The sequence below is a fragment of the Athene cunicularia genome, assembly GCF_003259725.1.
Source record: "Athene cunicularia isolate RWA chromosome 5 unlocalized genomic scaffold, athCun1 chr5_part1, whole genome shotgun sequence".
NCBI classification, from domain to species: Eukaryota; Metazoa; Chordata; class Aves; order Strigiformes; family Strigidae; genus Athene; species Athene cunicularia.
Genome location: NW_020799101.1, coordinates 34480467 through 34499818, shown reverse-complemented (window position 1 = coordinate 34499818; position 19352 = coordinate 34480467). Strand labels below are relative to the sequence as shown.

The window sequence follows — 19352 nt, the reverse complement described above, 5'->3', positions numbered from 1 at the left end:
AGCCTGTGCCCTCCCCTGCACCCGGGAGAGCAGCAAGAGCATCCGAGCGCCGGGCTCCGCTCCCCGCCAGGTAATGGATCCGTGCCCTTCGCTCGCTTGGCTGCCGCGCTGCCCGTCCGCCCCTTCCCTGCAGGGGCTTCTGTCGCAACCGGACGGATTAAATGATGAAACCACTAACTCAAGACTGCGGAGAAGGGAGCTGTTTAGCCCTCATTAGCATCTCGTCTGCTCGCTCGCTGTTTATTTATAAATAGCTTCTGGGGAATCATAGAAGCCGGGATCTCTTAGTTTCTCTTGCAGTCTTAAAAAAGTCCGTAGCTTTCCTCCTTTCCCCTTTCCTGTCGGGGCTATTAATGTAAATTATTACCGGATTACTGCCTCTGCCCCCAAATGACTACAAACTGAGCTCTTTTTCTTCTAATCTAATGTGTGGGGTAGGCACAGTGAAGAGGGGAACGCAGCTTGTTAGAATTCTGTAGCTTTTGATGGATGCAAATATCTTCATGCACCCAGGGGGGCAGATGAGTGGAAAACATGTGATTAATAATTGCAGCGTTCAGACAATCTGATACTTAATGTTGTAATGTTGGGGGTCACCACCGCAGATGAGACTACTGAACTGACCCTGAGTTAGAATGCTTTTCTATAGGGACATCTGCAAGTATCTTTTATACGTAGGAAAAGGACACATACTAACATTATAGAGAAGTCCTTGCTGTCTTTCACAGTCTCCTTTCTTCAGCTGCAGTATTAAATCACATTATGATACAACTGACAGAGAGTTGGTCTGGGAACTGTTTATACTTAGTCCTTCTGGCTGTTCCACTGTCTTGTCTTGTGATATTTGTTTGCCCAAGAGGGTAGCAGGAATCATAATGGCTCCTTCCTTTCTTGGAGCTTTACAGGAAATTAATCAATATTACAAAATTGCTGAGAAAGTATAGAGAAGTTTTGATTATGTTCTGAATTTTAGTTATTTCTTTCTATCCATCCTTTGAATTGCTCATGGTGGTTTTACATGTAGAAATGTCTTGTACAAGTGTTAAACCATTATGTACGCATTTAAAGATATTTCTACAAGTTTATCAGTAGTATTACTATGAAGTTCAGGCAAATCACTTACACAAAATGTTCTGAAACTTTCACCTTCCAGGTGTTTTGGCCTGTGCTTGCAGGTGAATTTACTTGTTTGGGTAAATTTCAGCAGAAACAGTTCAGCCACTTTGGATTAAATCGAGAGTGGAAGAGAGAAAGAAGAAATGTTTTCTGTATTACTAAAAATGAAACTGTCAACCCATAACATCATTAACTTAATTTGAAGGACTGTCGTCAGAATGTCTAGGGATAGAGAGTTGCAGTTTGGTATGAAATCAAACCATCTTCTGAAGTGTCTTTTTAACAGTGGAAATGAATTTTGACTTGAGTGAAACCTATCACATTAAAAGTCAAGTGCCATGAAGATGCATGTTCCCTTGTGGTTTTTTATAGATGTGTGTTTAAGGTGTACAGCTACATGGGCATATGTGATTTAATCATGTGGTAAGTAGTAAACAACAGGTGAACGTTTCCATAATATTTTTCAGCTTGTTAGGATAAGATTCAAGTAGAGGCATGGGTTAAAGTATATTATCTCCATAGAAGTTTTATTACAGAAACAGGTATTTCCAGAAGATTTGAAATTTTCCTTTGAATTTCTGTTTTCAGTTTTTTGTATCTGTAGAGTGTACAGGTCCACCTATCACTCCTTGTTCACTTAAAATAAACCAATAATACTTTTAAAAGAAGAAAATAATGTTTTGCTAGAAGATGATGACAAATTAGAGAAAATCTCAATCTGAGAAAGTTTAGCAACTAAAAGACGTTTTGTGTAAGCTATAGGCAAATATCAAATAGAAAACTGAGAAATGGCTGCTTTTCAAAATAAATGCCAAGGTAATGAATTTTAACTTTATACTAACTTTTGTCAAGATATAAAAATATGGTGGAGACAGTTCTGTCTGGCATATGAAGAACTACTTTGTTTTTTTGGAGGGGGGGTTGGTTTGGTTTGGTTTTGATTAGAAGACTAATATCCCACTTTTTCTCTGGCAGAAAAAAAAAAATATTTTTCCACTTTATTTAAAAACAACTCTTGATGATTTGTCTATGTCAAGAAGTATGTAATCTTGTGCCTTTACCATATCATTTAACAAGGTGATATTTTCTGAAGCTTTAATCCTGCTTTAACTTGCACACCTAAAATATTTGATAGTGGAACCAGAAGTCAAAAGCAGCTTTTGTAGATGACCCTAAATGATACTCTCTAGAGAGTGGTCAAGAGTAGGAAAAGAAAGGCATAAACAGTCATAGAGATCTTTGTTAAAGCTCTAGGGTGGGACAGCTTTCTGCTCTTTACTATAGTATTTAAGAACTGAATGAGAATAAAATTTCCATGTGCCTCTGTGTTGCTGTTTTCAAAAATTAGTTTGCATCCCTTTCTCCACCCAGTCTTCCTAGCATCTGAGAATGTTTGCCAGCTTTTAATTTTGCTTTAGCTATTTTGGCATGAAATAAATTATTCTTCTAGCTTTGATCTCATATGACTTTTAAAATATATAAGAATGTATATTCCATGAGTTTTTAGGTATCATGAGTACCACCAGAAAGACAGGAAATTGTCCATCATGGGGTGACCAAATAGATACAACTCAATGGAATCTGAACCTTAACTGAGAAGAAATCTTTGCTACCATTTCAGCATGTTTTATATATTAATACATTATTCCTTTACATCCAACATCTCTTTTTATTATTAATAATCATATCTCGCTGCTATTGTTGCTGGTTGTGACCATCCATGTTTATTTGCACATACTTGGAGACAGTAAGAGCAAAGATGGCGTTAATATTTTAATGACCAAGCACAAGTAAGTCCTTGTGATTTTTGTTGATTTTTTGAATCTGATTGTACTCCTAATGGTCTGTTTAGTTCAGCCTTCCTCTGTGACAGTTGGAGCCTCTAGAGCCTAGAGCTGCCTGCAAGAGGGAACCTGAGGGAGGTTTTCTTTCTTTTTGCCATGATCATTTAAAGCCTTATGCAATTTCATAACACCTTCACAGGTTAATGTTTGTGAATTTGCTTCCCTGTAAGTGTTGTCAGAGTAGATACAGTATGTATAGTGAGTCGTAGCACTTCTGCTCGAGAACTGAGAAAGTGCACAGGATGTGCTGCATGAATTCTTATCCAAGTAACTGTCTCCTAGTCATGCAGATACTGCCATTTTTTTTCCCATTCCATGGAAGGTTGAACCTCTAATCATTGGTTTGGACCATGGAAGGTTGAACCTCTAATCATTCAGTTTGATTTTAAATCCAGTTCTATGTGGTGATAATGGAAGGCTTAGTATCTCCACAAGACCATATATATTTTGTTGAGTTGGGCCCTTAGAAAGTTATGTAAGACCTGTAAATTCCTAATATTGAATTGCTTCTGTCCTCCAGTTAAAGAGTCATTAAATCTTTTTAATTATTTTAAATGGTGTTACTGAAATCTTGAAGTAAAATTGGTATTTGTTACATCAAGATTTATGTTAACGTTTTTCTCAAAGCCATTCTTTTTATCCTGCTGTATTTTAAGCTAATTACATGAAATACTGCTTCTTCATGTTTTAATCTTCTTCCTTTTTTCCTATAAAGGTTGTTTTGTTGCTAAAGTTAGAACCCCCTTGGGGATCTGTGCAACCTGTTCTATCTTAAGGCAATTTGAGTTTTATAAATATTTTTAAACGTTATTAGTAGTAGAAGTACATTTGCTTGTTGACAGACTTGCTGAATTTAATAAAAATTCCATGTATGGTCTTCCATGATAGGGCACAGACAAAAATATCACAATGACATATAAACAATTAACCATTTGCAAGACTTTTTTTGATGTTAATTGATTTGCTCTTAGGACAGATAAAACAGACTAAATGTTGTATGTTGTATGTGCTTAATATACCTATTTGTTTAACAGGCCTTTGGAAACCCTGTAATCTCTCCTCTCAGTTGGATAGCAATTGGGTTTATACTTTTTTGTTAATTATAGTCACATGTCAGAACTATTTAGCTATGTATGAAATGCTGCTAGCAAAAAGTTGCACTGAAGAAAACAAATGCAATTATTGCTCTCTGCTTCAACACTTAGTTTTTTTAAGTGTTAATACGATCATCCCATTTCATCCAGTACAGCCAATGTTTTCAAAACTTCAATGATAAATATAATTTTTGAAGAAACCCAAAATTTCTTAGGGCTAAAGTAATTCAAAGATCACTAAGGTTTAGGAAGGGGGAAAATTATAAAGCTTTTTGAGTTTATTCTCAAAGTATGCATAGTTTAAAATAGGTTTGTTGATTTATCAAATACATTATTTCAGAATTTTTCTTGATTCCTAAGAACTTAATGTGGGAAAGCATCTTTGACCTTTCATTGCAAAAAGATATATTCAAAGCTTGCTGAATTTTATGGAGGGGTTATTCTAAAGGTGTAAAATGTCACTTGCCCATGAAATAGCTCAAGGATTTGCTGTAACATAGCCTTTCAGTTTTTCCTTTGCTTTCTTTAGATGCTGTATTGAGTTTAAAGTTCAGAATATATGGGTATGCCAGATGTGTCTCTGAAAGTGATGTTTGACAAAAGACCTTTGATCTCAAAAGGCTGTGTACTAAATGCTTCATTTAAATATTGTCATGACACTAGCAAGCATGGACATGCAATAATTAAATAAATAAAAATCTGATGTCTTGATTTAGTGAAAATAAAGATGCTAAACAATACAAACCAGAACAAGATGCAGCTCTTGCCTGAAGAGTTTGCTATCCAGACAAGCAAAATTAAAGCTTTTGGACAAAGATTAACAGAACACAATTCTTTTATTTAAGAAATATTTATTTAATTCATGTTATTTTTTCTGTAGAAATATCCTGTACTTGCTTCCAGAAGTGAAAACAAGCTACTGTGTATCCTGTAGGATGTACCCACTAATAAACTGTTAATTAAGAAATGTTTTATTTTGGAGGGGATTATTTATTGAGGTTAGAACTGAGAAAAAGTCATGTGCACAGTTTATGACCCAAGTCTAAAGTGTACAAATACAATCTTGAAGATTTATATTATTTTGTTCACGATCAATGCAAATTTTTTTGTTTACTTTTCCTGATAATATAGTATGTTTCTGTTGAAATATGTGAAGATTACATTTTAGACATGTGAATAGAGGTCTGTACAAGCTGTTTTGGACTAATAAGGTGGTTGGTTGTTTTTTTTTATTATTACATAAAAATCAGCTGACTAATAACTAGTACAGCTTTTCATTAAGACCTCTGTATCCTGAGGCAAAAGATCTTTCTTCTTGCCTGTAATTATTTTTACATGACTATATGAGTTCAGCTGAATATTAGCCACATGCTGCTATACACCTATCCAGGAATAATTTTAAGTTTTAAGATATATTACTGTGAGTGTTCATTTTAGGTACAGAAAGTTGTAGGGGAGGGTCATTTGAATAACGTATATGTATTACATAATTAATAAACCACAAAATAATGTGTGATGAGGTTTTAAGGAATAAACCTTGTCTTTATTTTAAGATAGATTAAATAATTCTAACAGTAATTTTAATTTAAAGATTCGGCAAAATACTCTTTTCTTACCAGGAGAGTTTGGGGTATTTGTTTCTTTGCTTGTTTGTATCTTGAATCCCTTTGAATCATAACAGTTTGTGCATGTACGGTCTGGATATAGTGAGAGCGTAAGTCAAGTCGCTATGATAATACTGTACCTGCTACTTTAGCCCTTATGAACTTTGGATAGATAGGCTCAATGGATTTTCTTTTTCCTTATGTAGTAAGAAATGAAGAAAACATGGTCTGGAGTGTGATGAAGATGTCTTTGTTGAGGAAGGTACAATTTAACTGTTTTTGCTGGGTTGGACTGGCAGACCTAGGCCAGGAGGGCAGCCTCATTCTCTGCTGTAATATCTGTTAGCTCCAACAGTTTCCTTTAGAAGAGAAGAGCTGAGGGTCAGTGTTGGTGCTTGAAACGTCTGGCTGGTGTTTCATGTATCATGCAAAATGGAGATTCTTCTGGTTTCATCTTTTGTGTAGAATAAACTTGTTTTTCTGATATTCCACTGAAAAAAAACAGAAAGACTGATTACTACCATCTATATTGAAGTTGCTCAGGCATTTTTCATTGTAAGATTCTCTTTTCAGTTATAACTTTGTGACACTAATTATTTAAGCTGCAATTCTCCATGTTGCCTCCTGAAATGTTTTTCCTTAAGAAGATCTCCAGTAAAAAAACTAAGGCAGTTGTTTTTCCAAGTAAAACTGGAGGAGTGCAGCGAGGAATTACAAATATACTTTTTGATCATGTTATAAATTATTAAACCCATTTAATACCTTTAAAATTCTATAAGAGTTGCTGTTGCTGTCACCTAGAAAAAAAAGTCTCTTATTTGTAAGGGAATGACATTTTACTTCAAATTCTGTATGCTGAACTTATCTTTATCTGGAATGCAATGTTTTTAGTGATAAAAACAGTGAGAAAACTCTGTTCCAGTCCAAAAAACTGGAAGCAAGATGATTGACTCATGAGTTTTCTTGGTTCCTTTCCTGCTAAGTTCCCAGGAGCAAGGTGGAAAATGTAAAAACCTGGCTGAAGTGCAGAGGGATTTTGTTTGTTTGTTTAAATGCTGTACTTCTTGAAATACTCTGTTTCAAAGACCGTTACTGTGTTAAGAGTGATTTCTTTGAGATATGTGTATGGATTGCCTTTGCTCTTTCTCTCCTTTAATGTCTAGTAGTTTACTATTTATTGAATTAAAGACTTCTCATGTTTGTAATATCCATTGCAGAATTTTATATTAGCAACCTCCTGAACAGTCAAATGGAAGAGATTGTGATGGAAATCTCACTTGGTAACTTGTGGCAAATTAGTCCACTTTCTCAAACAGATTTTTGACAAACACATCCTGTGGTGTTGCTGAACTCTGCCAACACAGTTTCAGTAGTAATGAGGACATGTTGCGTTCATCTTTTTTCTTTTTTTAACTTGCTGACGCAGCTCTGTCAGAAAAAACAACATATTGCTCTGCTAAATTGAAGTAGGCTACAGAAGAATGAGAACTTTCATGTCAGTCTCTTTAGGGGGGAAGAGGTCTTGTTGCTTTCTGGAACTAAAATTGCAAAAGGTATTAGCACAGATAAAATATTAACAACAACAAAAAAAATCCACTTGTACAAATTCTGCAAATTTCCAAAGTACAGCAGGTTGTATTCAGAAAGTACTGTGGGTAGAAAAACAAAAGTACTACTTGCTATCAGAGTTTCCATTATCCTCTCCCTGTGCTTCCAGGGTTCTTACTTTTCATTTTGCATACATATAATAATGTTTTTTTTTTCTCCAAGAATCAACTCATACCCTAACTAACCTCTTTAAAAGCAGAATTATTTTCCTCCTTGAATCACTAGTAGTTCCATGCAGTTATTTCCTTCTTTGTATGCCAAGTTCAAAGCTAGGTCTGACAGGAAATTAATTTCTTTTGAAAGTTATTTATGAAAGAAATGATACATTAAATCTCTTGCTCAACCTGCTGTATAATAATAATAAAACTCTTATCTGGATTTCTAAAACAGAAAAATGGGGTGTAATACTAAAATTCCTTCCTTCCTTCCTTCCTTCCTTCCTTCCTTCCTTCCTTCCTTCCTTCCTTCCTTCCTTCCTTCCCTCCCTCCCCCTTTTTACAGTAAAAGACAGGAGTATCATCCAGGATTTTTATTTATTTATTATTTAGTTTTTATTATTCATTTTCTATCTCTATACTTATTTTCTAGTTTTGAAAAATCCCATGGCAAGACCATAATTCAGTGAAATTCTAGAATACTTTTAAGTTGAGAATATTTGGAATAATTAGAACGTAGGAACAGCCTGGAGATTTTTTTTTTTTTTTAATTTTGTATTTGGCTATGTCAGAAAATGCGTTTGTGGAATTAGGGGAATAATCCTGTAACAGTTTTCATATTTCTTATTAGGTTTCTAGATATTTTTTTTTCCTTATTCCTGTGATCTCTTCTGTAATAATGCATTAACAAGCCAAAATCAGTTCAAATCTTTGACCATCTTAATATTTTGGTGAAATTCTAATGTTCTGTTTCAACTGTAACTATCAGCAGAAAATAGTGTTTTAAGAGTGATTTTGGTTCTGTGATCTTTATTCCAGCACCATTGTTAAATGTACATCACCTTTATATAAAATACAGATATAAAGCCTATAATTATCACACACTTCAAGATAATGGCTCTCCATAATCTTTTGTGTAGTCTCTTCTTTTTTTAGTGAACAGTGATGAGTTGTTGCTTGCAGACATGAAGAGAGTGATAAAAATATTTTTATTAACAAAACTGTGAAAACCCCACTACATTTTCATGATGTAGAGGTCATGGATGAAGAGTTGGGCTATTATTTGTGTATTACTGTAAGAGATTTCAGTGAGATACTTAGTCAAATTGGAGGACAGGTAAAACATTCTGTCAACTCTGAGATGGATCAGCTGACAAAATTTAATAGCAAATCTAAAAGTGCATATTATCTGGAGATTATATTTCCTTTTCAAATGTGGTCTATCTATTCTGATCCACATTATGGTGGTTGTAAAACTGAAAGGATTCTTTTGTCAGGTCATTACCCTACATCCATTTCTTTGATTCCTGTTGCATAGACCATTTCTGCTGCTACCAAGTGTTTTACCAAGACCGTCTTGTGGCCTCAGACAGCCTTGTGAGAAACCAGAAACATTTATTCCTGGTTTTTCTTCACATATATTGCTATTATGAGGAAGTAGTGGAGTGAAAATGAGACTCTGTTGTAGCGGAGCTTAAATTCTGGTCATATGTTGATATTGTACTTTGGAAATCAATAGGAAACCACGAATGTGGTTTGATTAGTGGGTATTTAAGAGGATAATTTACCTCTTTATGGATTAAGTTTTGTTGTTTCACTATATAAACTGTCTGGTACATCTATACCATGCTAGTGGCCACTTAAGTATAGCTTGAAAGATGTATTTGACTGTAATGCATCAGGAGTATCAGGTAACCTTCTATTAGTGTTGCAAGAGCACCATTAGTTCATCTAATTAGCTGTAGCTTGTTAACACTTTGTGAATCAAAGGATTCTGCCTAATATAATTCCCTGCAGATCTAGAATGAAGTTTTATATTTGTATACCTTTGAATTGTAAGCAATGGGAAATTTCCTTAGAAAACATTAAAAACTGTCCTTCCTGCCTATGGTCAACACTGATGCAGCAGAAAAGTTCTTCATCCTGGTCCTGCCTAAGCTAAGACATGTTGCTACAGAAGTGTTAGTCTCTTAAAACTATATTGGCTTGTTTTTGTGACTGTTGGAAGAAAGATGGAGAATTATTTGGCACAAAATTTTGCTAGAAGTAGGTACAAAGATAGATATGTCAACAGATACATTCTTTGAACTTAGTTTCTGTTTTGTGCATTTGGAATTTTTTCAATTAGCAGAAAGATGGGCATGCTAGAGGAGCACGTAGAGGAAAATGTCTTACATTGTTTAGATTGGTTTGTCACTAGGCATAGAAAACAGGGGTAATGATTTGACTGCTTAAAGTTTTGTATTTGAGAAGACAGGTTTCAAGCACATATCTGTATTTTCAGAAATATTTGATTAACTTCTGGCATTTGAAGACTGAAGGGGTGTTTTCCCCACTCTGCTGTCCATTTTAAGCATCTCATTCCCTCCTCATTTTACTGTTTTCTCTTCTGAGTTTCTATTTTCTGTCATTCTGTCTTTCAAATCCAAAAGCATATGGGAAAGGAGCTAGCATTAAAACATTAATTTTAAGGAGTATATTTTAATTTTTTTTTTTAATTATATCACATAGTTGATTTCAAATAGGGATTGCAACATAAAATATTAAGAGAAACATTTTTACAGGAAGCATAGTGCTGGAAACCTTTTCTTCTTTAGGACCATGTATCTACTGTAAAATGGAAACTACTAACACAAAGGTGTGTCAGAATTTTTACTGGAGGAGTACCATGGAGAGCTAAACTGTTACATAAGCAACCATTAATAAGAAACGCAGTGAACAGGAACGATCAGTTTCAAGGAGATCAAGTATAAATTGTGAGCACTAGTTCTAAACCCCAATGTTTCTTCATTGCTTTTTTTCCATCTTCTGTGCCCTAAAGAGGTAATATGTTTATTTACAGCTATTTCAAATGAGATAGTGGTCTATAAAGGACCAGAAACTAGTACGGGACAGTTGGCTTCTGAGAATGTATTTACTTCTAGTGAGGCTTCATTGTATTATTCAGTCCATCCAGAAACTTTTAAAACCAATTTTAATTAACTTAGCATGCCATGTGTGTATTATAATTTTGTTATTATTTTAGATTTCAAGATGTTTAGATTTCCTTATCTTCAGATCACAGTGTATTCAGAAAACTGGATTTCAGATTTTTTTTGTTTCATGGACTGTCTTGCATTGGATTAATTTGAACAGAGTGAAATAGTCAAAGGTCATAAAAGATCCAAGGCATTTTGACATGCTTCTCTGGTTATTTCCATTTTATTTAGCTATTTTTTGTATAGTTTTTATATTTTGCATTTATGCTTAAAAATTGGTTTGGGTATACAAAGCTGTTCATCGTGGATTAATTTAATGACTTTCAACTTTATCTTCAGCTATGTTATCTTTTTGTTTCATCTGAATTTGTTGGCAAGACTCTAATATGTTTTAGTACTTCCCTTGTGCCATTGCATGAGATCTTGTGCCGTTGAAGTTCTCTGTCCGGTATAGACTCTGCTTCTTATTTCTTAACAACTCTGCTAATGTAGTTCAGTACTTTTGTAGTTGAGAAGAGCAGTACTTTAAATTACCATTGCTAACATTATTAAGTATTGTTCAAACTATTGCACAAATAATGAAATACTCTAATTTTGGGGGTTTTGGTCACAATCCTTTAAATATAATGTAGATTTATAGTTGGAAAGTGCTTGTTAAAGAATTATTTATGTCTAAGCTGCTGCAAGGAGCTGTCATGTTTTTGTTTTCACAAATATATAACCCCTTTTTATCTTTCTAATTATAACATTTGTAAGTCAAATGATAGTTTGAAAGAACCTCAGAGAAACAGGAGAGTTTAAGCAAGAGAAGAAAATGATGGAGTTTGTCTCTATCAAACAAGTTGTGCTCAGTAAACAAATATTATTGCAGTTTCATTTCAGTTTCTTCTAGCTTGTGACATCTTCTGTCCATGTTTTTGCTACCTTTCCTCTACCATGCCTCTTCTGTTTTGGTGTGTTAATTAGCTACACATTAGCCATAGCATACTCAGGAACAAATTGCCACCTAATAACAATCATACTGGGGAGAGCTGGGAAAGTAAGGAGTTCCAATTCTTGCTACTTAAAGATCAGGGGAAGGAGGAAGACCATCTGCCATGCTGAACAGCGAATGATGTGTCCTGCTAGAGAGTAGAAACTGCAGCTATGGAAACCTGATTTTCTAAGAGCCCATTTTGAACAGCAAAATGAATGGACGTGTTGGCCCTAGAATTTGAGGAGCACTAAATCTGTGACATTATTTGTTGTTGTTAAACTAAAAAAAAAAATAATCCATCAGCAGAGCAAGTTTGCTTCTCAGCCACCTATATAACAAATTCATTTGTTTCTTCCAGTTTTTATCTAGCTATCTCTGAGTAGCTGTTTTTCTCCTTAAAGTAGTATTTCTCATAACCTGAATCACACCGCTCTCCTACTATGCATTTGAAAGCTGCATGAGAGGAAGTTAGCAATGATGCTGAAGATTGCCTTCCTTGCTCCACACTGTATGTTCTGTAGTTAAAAACTGAAGTCTTCTTGGATTGAGGTGCATTTTACTTAACCTGTAAACTTTGCCTGAATGTGGCTTTAATTTACAAAAATTCGCTCCCTGTAGTAAGGCTTGCAAATGCAAGTAGCATTATAGACAGATTGCAAGGTAAACAGAAAAGTTGGGGAATCAGTATTATAATTAAGTTTGAAAGTCCTTAACCAGTTTCTTTCCTTAACATAATTCTTCTGATAGTTTTGTACAATGCTTCTGCTTATAGAACAGGGAGTTCACTTCTTTCTTTATTTTCTGATGGAAGATTATAGAAAGGCTGAATAAGGTGCTGAAGGCATGGAAGAGAAAAAGGTTTTCTTAGGAAAGAATGTATCTATTAACAGAAATGAGCTTCAAAATACCACTAAACAATGCAGCAGTGCATGGTATCACATTATCTTTTAAATCAGAATTTCATATTGAATATTTAATTGGCCTAATAGTAACAAAGTGTCCTTTCTGCTATTGCTGCTGTTACTATTACTGGTTTTCTCTAAAACTCACTTTTAATACTGTTTAATTTCAAAGTATGTTTAAATTTTTGCATCTTAAGGAGGGGGTTACATTCTATTCAAGGCGATTCTGGATTTTAATATGTTGATATGTGTGCATTAAATCCATTGTTTAGTTTGGTGGAACTAAGAAGAGATCTAATAGGATGTAGCCATTAAAACAGGTCTAAGCTGGTGTAACAGGTTGTTGTCAAAGATGGTGAGATTTAAAAAAACACCTTCAATAGATTATTTGTTTCTAACTGAAAAACAGCTTTGAGTTGCAATATGATTTCAGGGAGAACTGTAGGTCTCATTTCAGTAGCGTAATGTTTCAGACCTCAGGTTAGTTTAGGGAAGCTGCTTGTATTTTCGGAGGGGCATAGCCTAGCAAATTTGTGCGGCAAATTTGTGTGAGGCAAGGGCTACCTAGTGTTCTCCTTTACACATATTCTTTTGTAAAAAAAAAACAGGCATGCATGTTACCAAGAGTAATGTAATCTTCAGAACTGAGCTGTGTAGCACCTGGTGATATTACAGATGTCCTTTGAGGATATTAAATTTGATCGTAATGTCTGGGTCTATAGCTACTGGGCCTGTAGTTTCCATGTTATTTCCTTGTAGTCACTTAATCATATTTCAATGAGAAGATGCCAGGCCAGCTGAGGTGAGAGAGGAACACATAACATAGTTCAGACTAATTTAACGCTTAGGATTTTTTCCTAGATAAGACTGTGAAATGCCCATAATACAGACTGTTTTATTTTGTGTATTAAAAAACAATTCCCTTTCTTCTGATTGCTCCTTTCCTGTTTTCTAAACGAAATGCATTGACAAATACTTTGATGTGATGCATCACCTTCCTTAAATCAATAATAAGCATAGATCTGGTCTCCTTGGGATATCCACCCTCACTTTAGCTAGGTTTTCCCCAGTTACCTATTGTTTCTTCTTCCCAGTTTAATAGCTGTATGTTGCCAGTGGAGCGATATATGGACTGTGCCATCCATTTCCTTGCCTATTAACTCCCTTGAAATTCTGCTCATCAGTTGAGTTCTCCTGTAAGTAAAAACTGACTCAGCATACATTAGCCAAGACTGCTGAGTATTCATTTATGGAAATGTTCACAAGTTCACTAGCTCATATTTATGGAGCTCACCACAGTAGATTACTTGAGGGACAGTTTGGTGCTATGGCTAAGGTGATGTACTGGCAAACTGCTACCATAATGGGTGTTCCTACTGCTTGGGTGAAGAGTGAGTAGGTTCAAGACTGCTCCTGTGATGAACAAATGTTCTTTGATGGTTGTTATTTCTGTATGCAGAGCCACTCTTGGTTGCATCTGCCAGCAACACACCCTGTGTCTGCACGATCACTGAGTTGTGCACTAGAAGAGCTGCAAGCATGTGCAGCTGGAGACGAGGAAGACTAGAAGTGAGGCCTCTCTTTTTGGCAGTACTCAGCCTCGTCTATATTTCAAACTCCAAACTCAGACAATGAATTAAAACAAGAATATAAGAAAAAAACAGTATGGCATAATTTTCTCAGAAACTCTTACAGATCTATGAAACAAGCCAGTCTTCAGCGGTTCTGGCAAAAGGCTTTGCACCTTTCCTACCCCTTCCTATACCTGCATGGGATTCCAAATCATCCTACAAAACTATTGACCACTGGTGAACAGAGTTAAGAAGCTGATTGGGCTCTGATGGAAGATTGTTTACTGTTAGTCTTTCTCTTTAGGATCTCTCCTCTGTCTTCAAGGATTATGTGTGCATATTAAGAATTTTGCTGGCATGAAGAGTGATACTACTCAAAGTAAATAGAAAGTCTGAAACTATTTAAAGAATATTATAAAGAGATGCAATACTTTAACAAAATTTAAACCAGAATCACTGCAATAAATGCCTACTTGCTGGTAGGATAGCATATTTTGTGTAAATGCTGCTTGCTTTTTAGAGTTAGGATTTTATGATTACTTATGATAAGTTATTGGCATCATTTTATATCTGACTCCCTGCATAATTGTATATTGAAAAAATACGTAAAACTGAAATGTAACATGACAGTTTCCTCTTAATTATTGCTGCCTGAGGCTAAGTTTGACTATTTTTAAATGATGAAAAGTGCTGCTCTATTTATGCTTTGAAAGTTGAAAACTGAAATTCCTGCATTTTTCAACGAAGAGAAGCCTTGGAGCAGGTGACCTCCAGCTTTGTGTGCTGCTGAATTTGCTGCTGAGCTTTAGGTCTTTCCCCGATGCTTATACATTTCCTAGTGACTGCAGAATTGTCCACTTCAATTGTGCTAGCAGAGTTCCTTCTGGATAAAAAGCCAGTTTAGTGCTCAAAAGAATAAATCAACTTCTATCATAATGTATCAAAAGAATGAAAATTTATCCAATCTGTAGCAAGAAAATACAATGTGATGCAAAGGAAATAACAAGCTCAATATACCTTGCCGTAGTAGTACAATTACACTATTGCATGTTGAATCAAAAATAAATTTATACAGTACCTGTATGTTAGCTGAGTAAACAGAACCTTTTTTTTTTTTTCCTTCTTGCAAGTTTTCTTGATGTCACAGCAGTTTCACAGATAAATACAAGAAGATGTTCAGCCTTTTTTATTTTTAAAATGTTTTCTTGGTAAATAAAGCAGCAAGAACTAATTACATTGTGATAGTGTTATGTTGCTGGTTGTACTGACTGGGTAAAAAGGCAACATACCTGCTTGAATGAGTCTTCTGACTAAATATTCAACAACAAGTTAACTTTTAAGAGAAAGAGGGCAATAGGTTCCAGTATTAAAAAGTAAATTTTGTTTGAAATGGGTGTTTTAGTGAACATCTTGTGACCTTATGGAACTCTATTGATTGAGAGCCCTGGAGACAGAGGGATGATGTATGGGAGAAACATTATGACTCCAACTGTGAAGTGTTAGCAATGCCATCCTTTTTGTGTCAGATTTTTCAAGGTAAAAGATTTGTATCAGAAAATACCGAGAGAAGATTGTGCTTCTGCAGGCTTGTTATTTGTTGTATTAAGTTTACCATGATCAGGTTTGACAGGCTTCTCTCTATTTTTTCCAGCAGACAATATTATTGTTGAAGATTAGTCAGATGCCTTCCGTCTATTCCCTGCCTCACATGCTATGTCATGCAAGCTTTGAAATACTTAGCACATAATTTAAATGAATGACTAATTTGGCAAGCATAATGGAAGGCACGCATACTATCCTTCAATTGCACAAACCCATTATGGAGCTTTGTTACATCAGCTTCTATCTTCCAGAGGGAAAAGTCAGAGGATTTACTTACAAGGGCTGTGTAACTCTGGATAGAACCAGTAAACGTTTCTGTAGCTGCTACCAAGTAAGGGAGAGGTTAGAGATGGAGCTGAAAGAACAGACATATGAAAACTTTGGAGATATTATTTTCAAGCAAACTACCACAAAAGACATTCTCATTGAACTGTACAAACTAACTGCTGAAAAGGAAAGACTGTTATCCAGTCTTTTGAGATCACACCATATCCTGGACCTTAACACAGGACATCAGGAGGGAAAGCGGCAGGATGTTCCCGGAGTCCTGAAACGTAAAGGTGATGATTACCCCAGTTTTACACATCAGCAGGATTTCTTTCTGGATTCCACAAACAGAGACAATTTGAATCATAAAAAAATGAGGAAATATAGAAGGAAAGAGAACTTTGAGGAGTTCAGACACCAGAAAGGGGGGAAAAAGATATATGAACAACATTTTTCCTTACTGAGCGCACAAGACATGCAAATGGAAAATAAGAAGATGCTCCCCACAAGATTTCCTACCAGGAGTTTCACCAGTTCCTTTTCTGCTTCCAGCTGGCTAACAGTAAAAGGTAAGGATGATTTACCAGTAGACAATAGTATACAACCAGAAAGGTGGAAAGAAGAAGGGTACTTTCTTGAGAGCAACAAAGCTGTGAAACTGGATGCTGGTTTACCACATTCAAGCTCAAAAGACAACAGTGACATGGTTGCAGCTGAACTAGTGGACAATGGAGGATGCATTCCTGAAGTACAACAGAGTATCACTTTGATAAAGTCATCCGAGGACATTCTATCTAACAAATCTGAGACATTAAGTAAATCTGCAGCTGCTGAAAGCTTGAAAAGTAGCAAGTATACTGAGCCGGTATGCAAGAAGAAGCCAGGAATCACAGTTGTTGCTGAAGTACAGGATTCAGAAGCTTGTATTAGAAAAGTTGCCAAACCCCCTGCAGAGTCTTTACCTGATTTTCACAGAGATAAAGAAACCATTTCTCCTGTTCTCACAACGGTACATAATGAGTTTATATCAAGAACTGACGTATACTCTGTAGATGAAGCTGCTGGAGACTCTAAAAACACTGTGCTGCAGGAAAAGGAGCAAGACGGCTCTGATTTGCAGTACAAAGCAGAGAGAGTGCACATTACTGATGAGTCATGCAACCTTGTGGGAGCAGTCAATAAAGCTCTTCTGAAAGTTATACAGAGCGACAGTTTAGATGAAGCTGCAGAATGGAAGAGACTGCAACAAATTACAAGAGTAGACAGAAACCTGCCAGGCTCAATATATGAGAAAAGAACCACGGTATCCCGGGGAAGCAGCAAGCATTTATTTTTGAACCTGCCTGTAAATGAAAGTCTGGATATTTCTCAGACAAATAATAACCTTAAACGGGAAGAGAAAAGGCTGCATTCACCCTCGTTAGTAGCAGTGAGTAATGTTTTTAGTAATTCATATCCGCTATCTAATACACACAAACAAATGTCACCCATTCCTTCTCCGTTATCTTCGAGACTGCCTAGCCCGCAGCTGCATCATCGGATTCTCCCGTTACCAACACTAAACGCTGAGGACGAATCTGTGTTCAATGACTATGGCAGTGGGAGACACGGTGCTATAAACCTCTCTTTCAGTGATTTGGAGCCACAGTTTTATCTGAAGTTCTCTGAACCTGGAGAATTGGGATTTGCCACCAGACAACCAGGCCTACATCAGAATGCAACTGCAGGGCACTTTGAAAAGCGCGCTGTACAAGAAAAATTGACTCCTCGGACACAGCAGAATTTCTGTCCAGGTCAGTCCTATTTCATATATTTTTAAACTAACAGAATCGATCAACCATGAAAGTACTGGAGTGCTTTTTAGAACTAGCCTTTAATAATAAATAGTATGTTTGCAATGAAAGTATTTTCACTACTTAAGGACTGAGTGAAAAGTTGTTGAATTTTTTAAACAAAAGTTATAGCTAAATAAAATCTTATAGCTTTATAAGATTTCCCTTCAGATCCATTTGTTTATGTCAGCTTAGACTCAGTCCTGTTGTTCCTGAATGAGCCCTTAACCAAAGTCAATTAAATATTTTCTATCTAAAATGAAAAAAAGTTTACATTCTTATTTTTCTGCTTTTCCTGTGCTGTGTCTGTCAGACTGTTATGATAACATTGATAAGCAAAACAAACTAAAAAGAACATTTTGGATAAACTGACAGAATATTGTCTGGGCAAGCTAATTTACATTGCCCTAAGTATAGGACTGGTGCTTTGACCATTTAGCTACAAAGCATCGATGTAAATTCTGTAACAAAGGGCTTGTTTTTAAAAGAATTGCATACAGAAGTCATGTTACTAATGTATTTGAGTACAGTGAATGTGTTTATAAATAATACTATGAATATAAAAATGTGTAAGTATATGGCATACTGTATAACTATCTTTGTTAGCTAGAACATTAACATCTAGACCCTTCATTTTTTCTCTCAGAAATGAAAAGGCTGGAGGACTTCATTCCACAGTGGACTGTCTAGGTGTGGCTTTAATTGGTTCCTATGTGTTATAGGGAGGACTGACAGTGCAAAGTGACATGATTGCACTATAAAACTAGAAAAAAAATATGGAAAAAAAACCCACTGATATCTGTAATTCTTAGTATTTACTTAGACTCAAGCCTCCTTTGTGATACATCTTTCCCACTCCCAACCCTGATTCCCTTTAGAGTGCATTTGGGTCTCTTGCCATACCTTTGACTGATTCAGCTCACTAAAATGGGACAATTTTTTTTATTTTTTTGTGTGTGGGGGGATGGTGGTGGTGGGTGAGGTGGGGTGGCAAGTGAAGTGTAGTCTTCCATTTTAGCTACCTAAATAGCTTCACAGGGTGGCCCAATGAGTGACTGCCAGAGCTGATGCAAGACAAGTTACAAGATTCTGCAGTTTAAACCAGGGAGGAAGACATAGGCATGAGAAAAAGGGGGTTCCAAAAGGGGAGCTGTGTGGGGATGTGAAACCATTGCCTTAGCCAAAGGGTGTTGAATACCGCTTATGAGGCTTGCATTTATGCTTTCTGCTTCTAGAAGTTGCTTTAGTTCCACTCCACTCTAAATTTGATTTAGTCTGTTGTTTGATGAGTTGACAAAGCTGATACAAACACTCACTGGCAAAAAAAAAAAAAAAAAAAAAAAAAAAAAAAAGGTACGGTGCTCATCTTTCATATCTTTCATTCTTTTCTTGGTTCCTGTTGTGCTGTGTTGTCCTACCGCTCTCATTACTTCTTGTACTCATCGTACCTTTTGGTGAGCTGGTTTAGCTCATGAAACCAGCAGAAAATTTCACCCCTTTATGACTCAAGTAACACAATCAACCTTTTTCTTCCCACTTTGCAATAGTATTTTTTAAATTAGTTTATCATTTAGGATCATTGGATGTGGAACTGCACCTATTGTACTTCACTCTTGTACTTGCACTGGTTTTGCCTGGGATAGTTATTTTTCTTCATAGTACCTTGTATGATGCTGTGTTTTGGATTTGTGGTGAAAGCAGTGTTGATAACATGCTAATGTTCTATATTGTGCTGAGCAGTGTTTGCACAGCATCAATCCCTTCTGTATTTCTCACTCTGCCCCTCCCTGAGAACAGACCGGG

At 35.9% G+C, this 19352-nt stretch overlaps 1 protein-coding gene across 1 annotated transcript; it reads left to right on the top strand.

The window, feature by feature from the left end:
• On the top strand, positions 1-18858 carry LOC113480358 (formin-1-like). The gene is made up of 3 exons (XM_026849132.1): positions 1-70; positions 15500-17510; positions 18588-18858. The coding sequence occupies exons 2-3, from the start codon at positions 15605-15607 to the stop codon at positions 18602-18604; spliced, it is 1923 nt and encodes a 640-aa protein (XP_026704933.1). The 5' UTR covers positions 1-70; positions 15500-15604; the 3' UTR covers positions 18605-18858.
• The last annotated feature ends 494 nt before the right edge of the window (positions 18859-19352 follow it).

Excerpts from the sequence above, each read along its gene's own strand:
- LOC113480358 (XM_026849132.1), top strand. The coding sequence starts at position 15,605 with ATGACTAATTTGGCAAGCATAATGGAAGGCACGCATACTATCCTTCAA.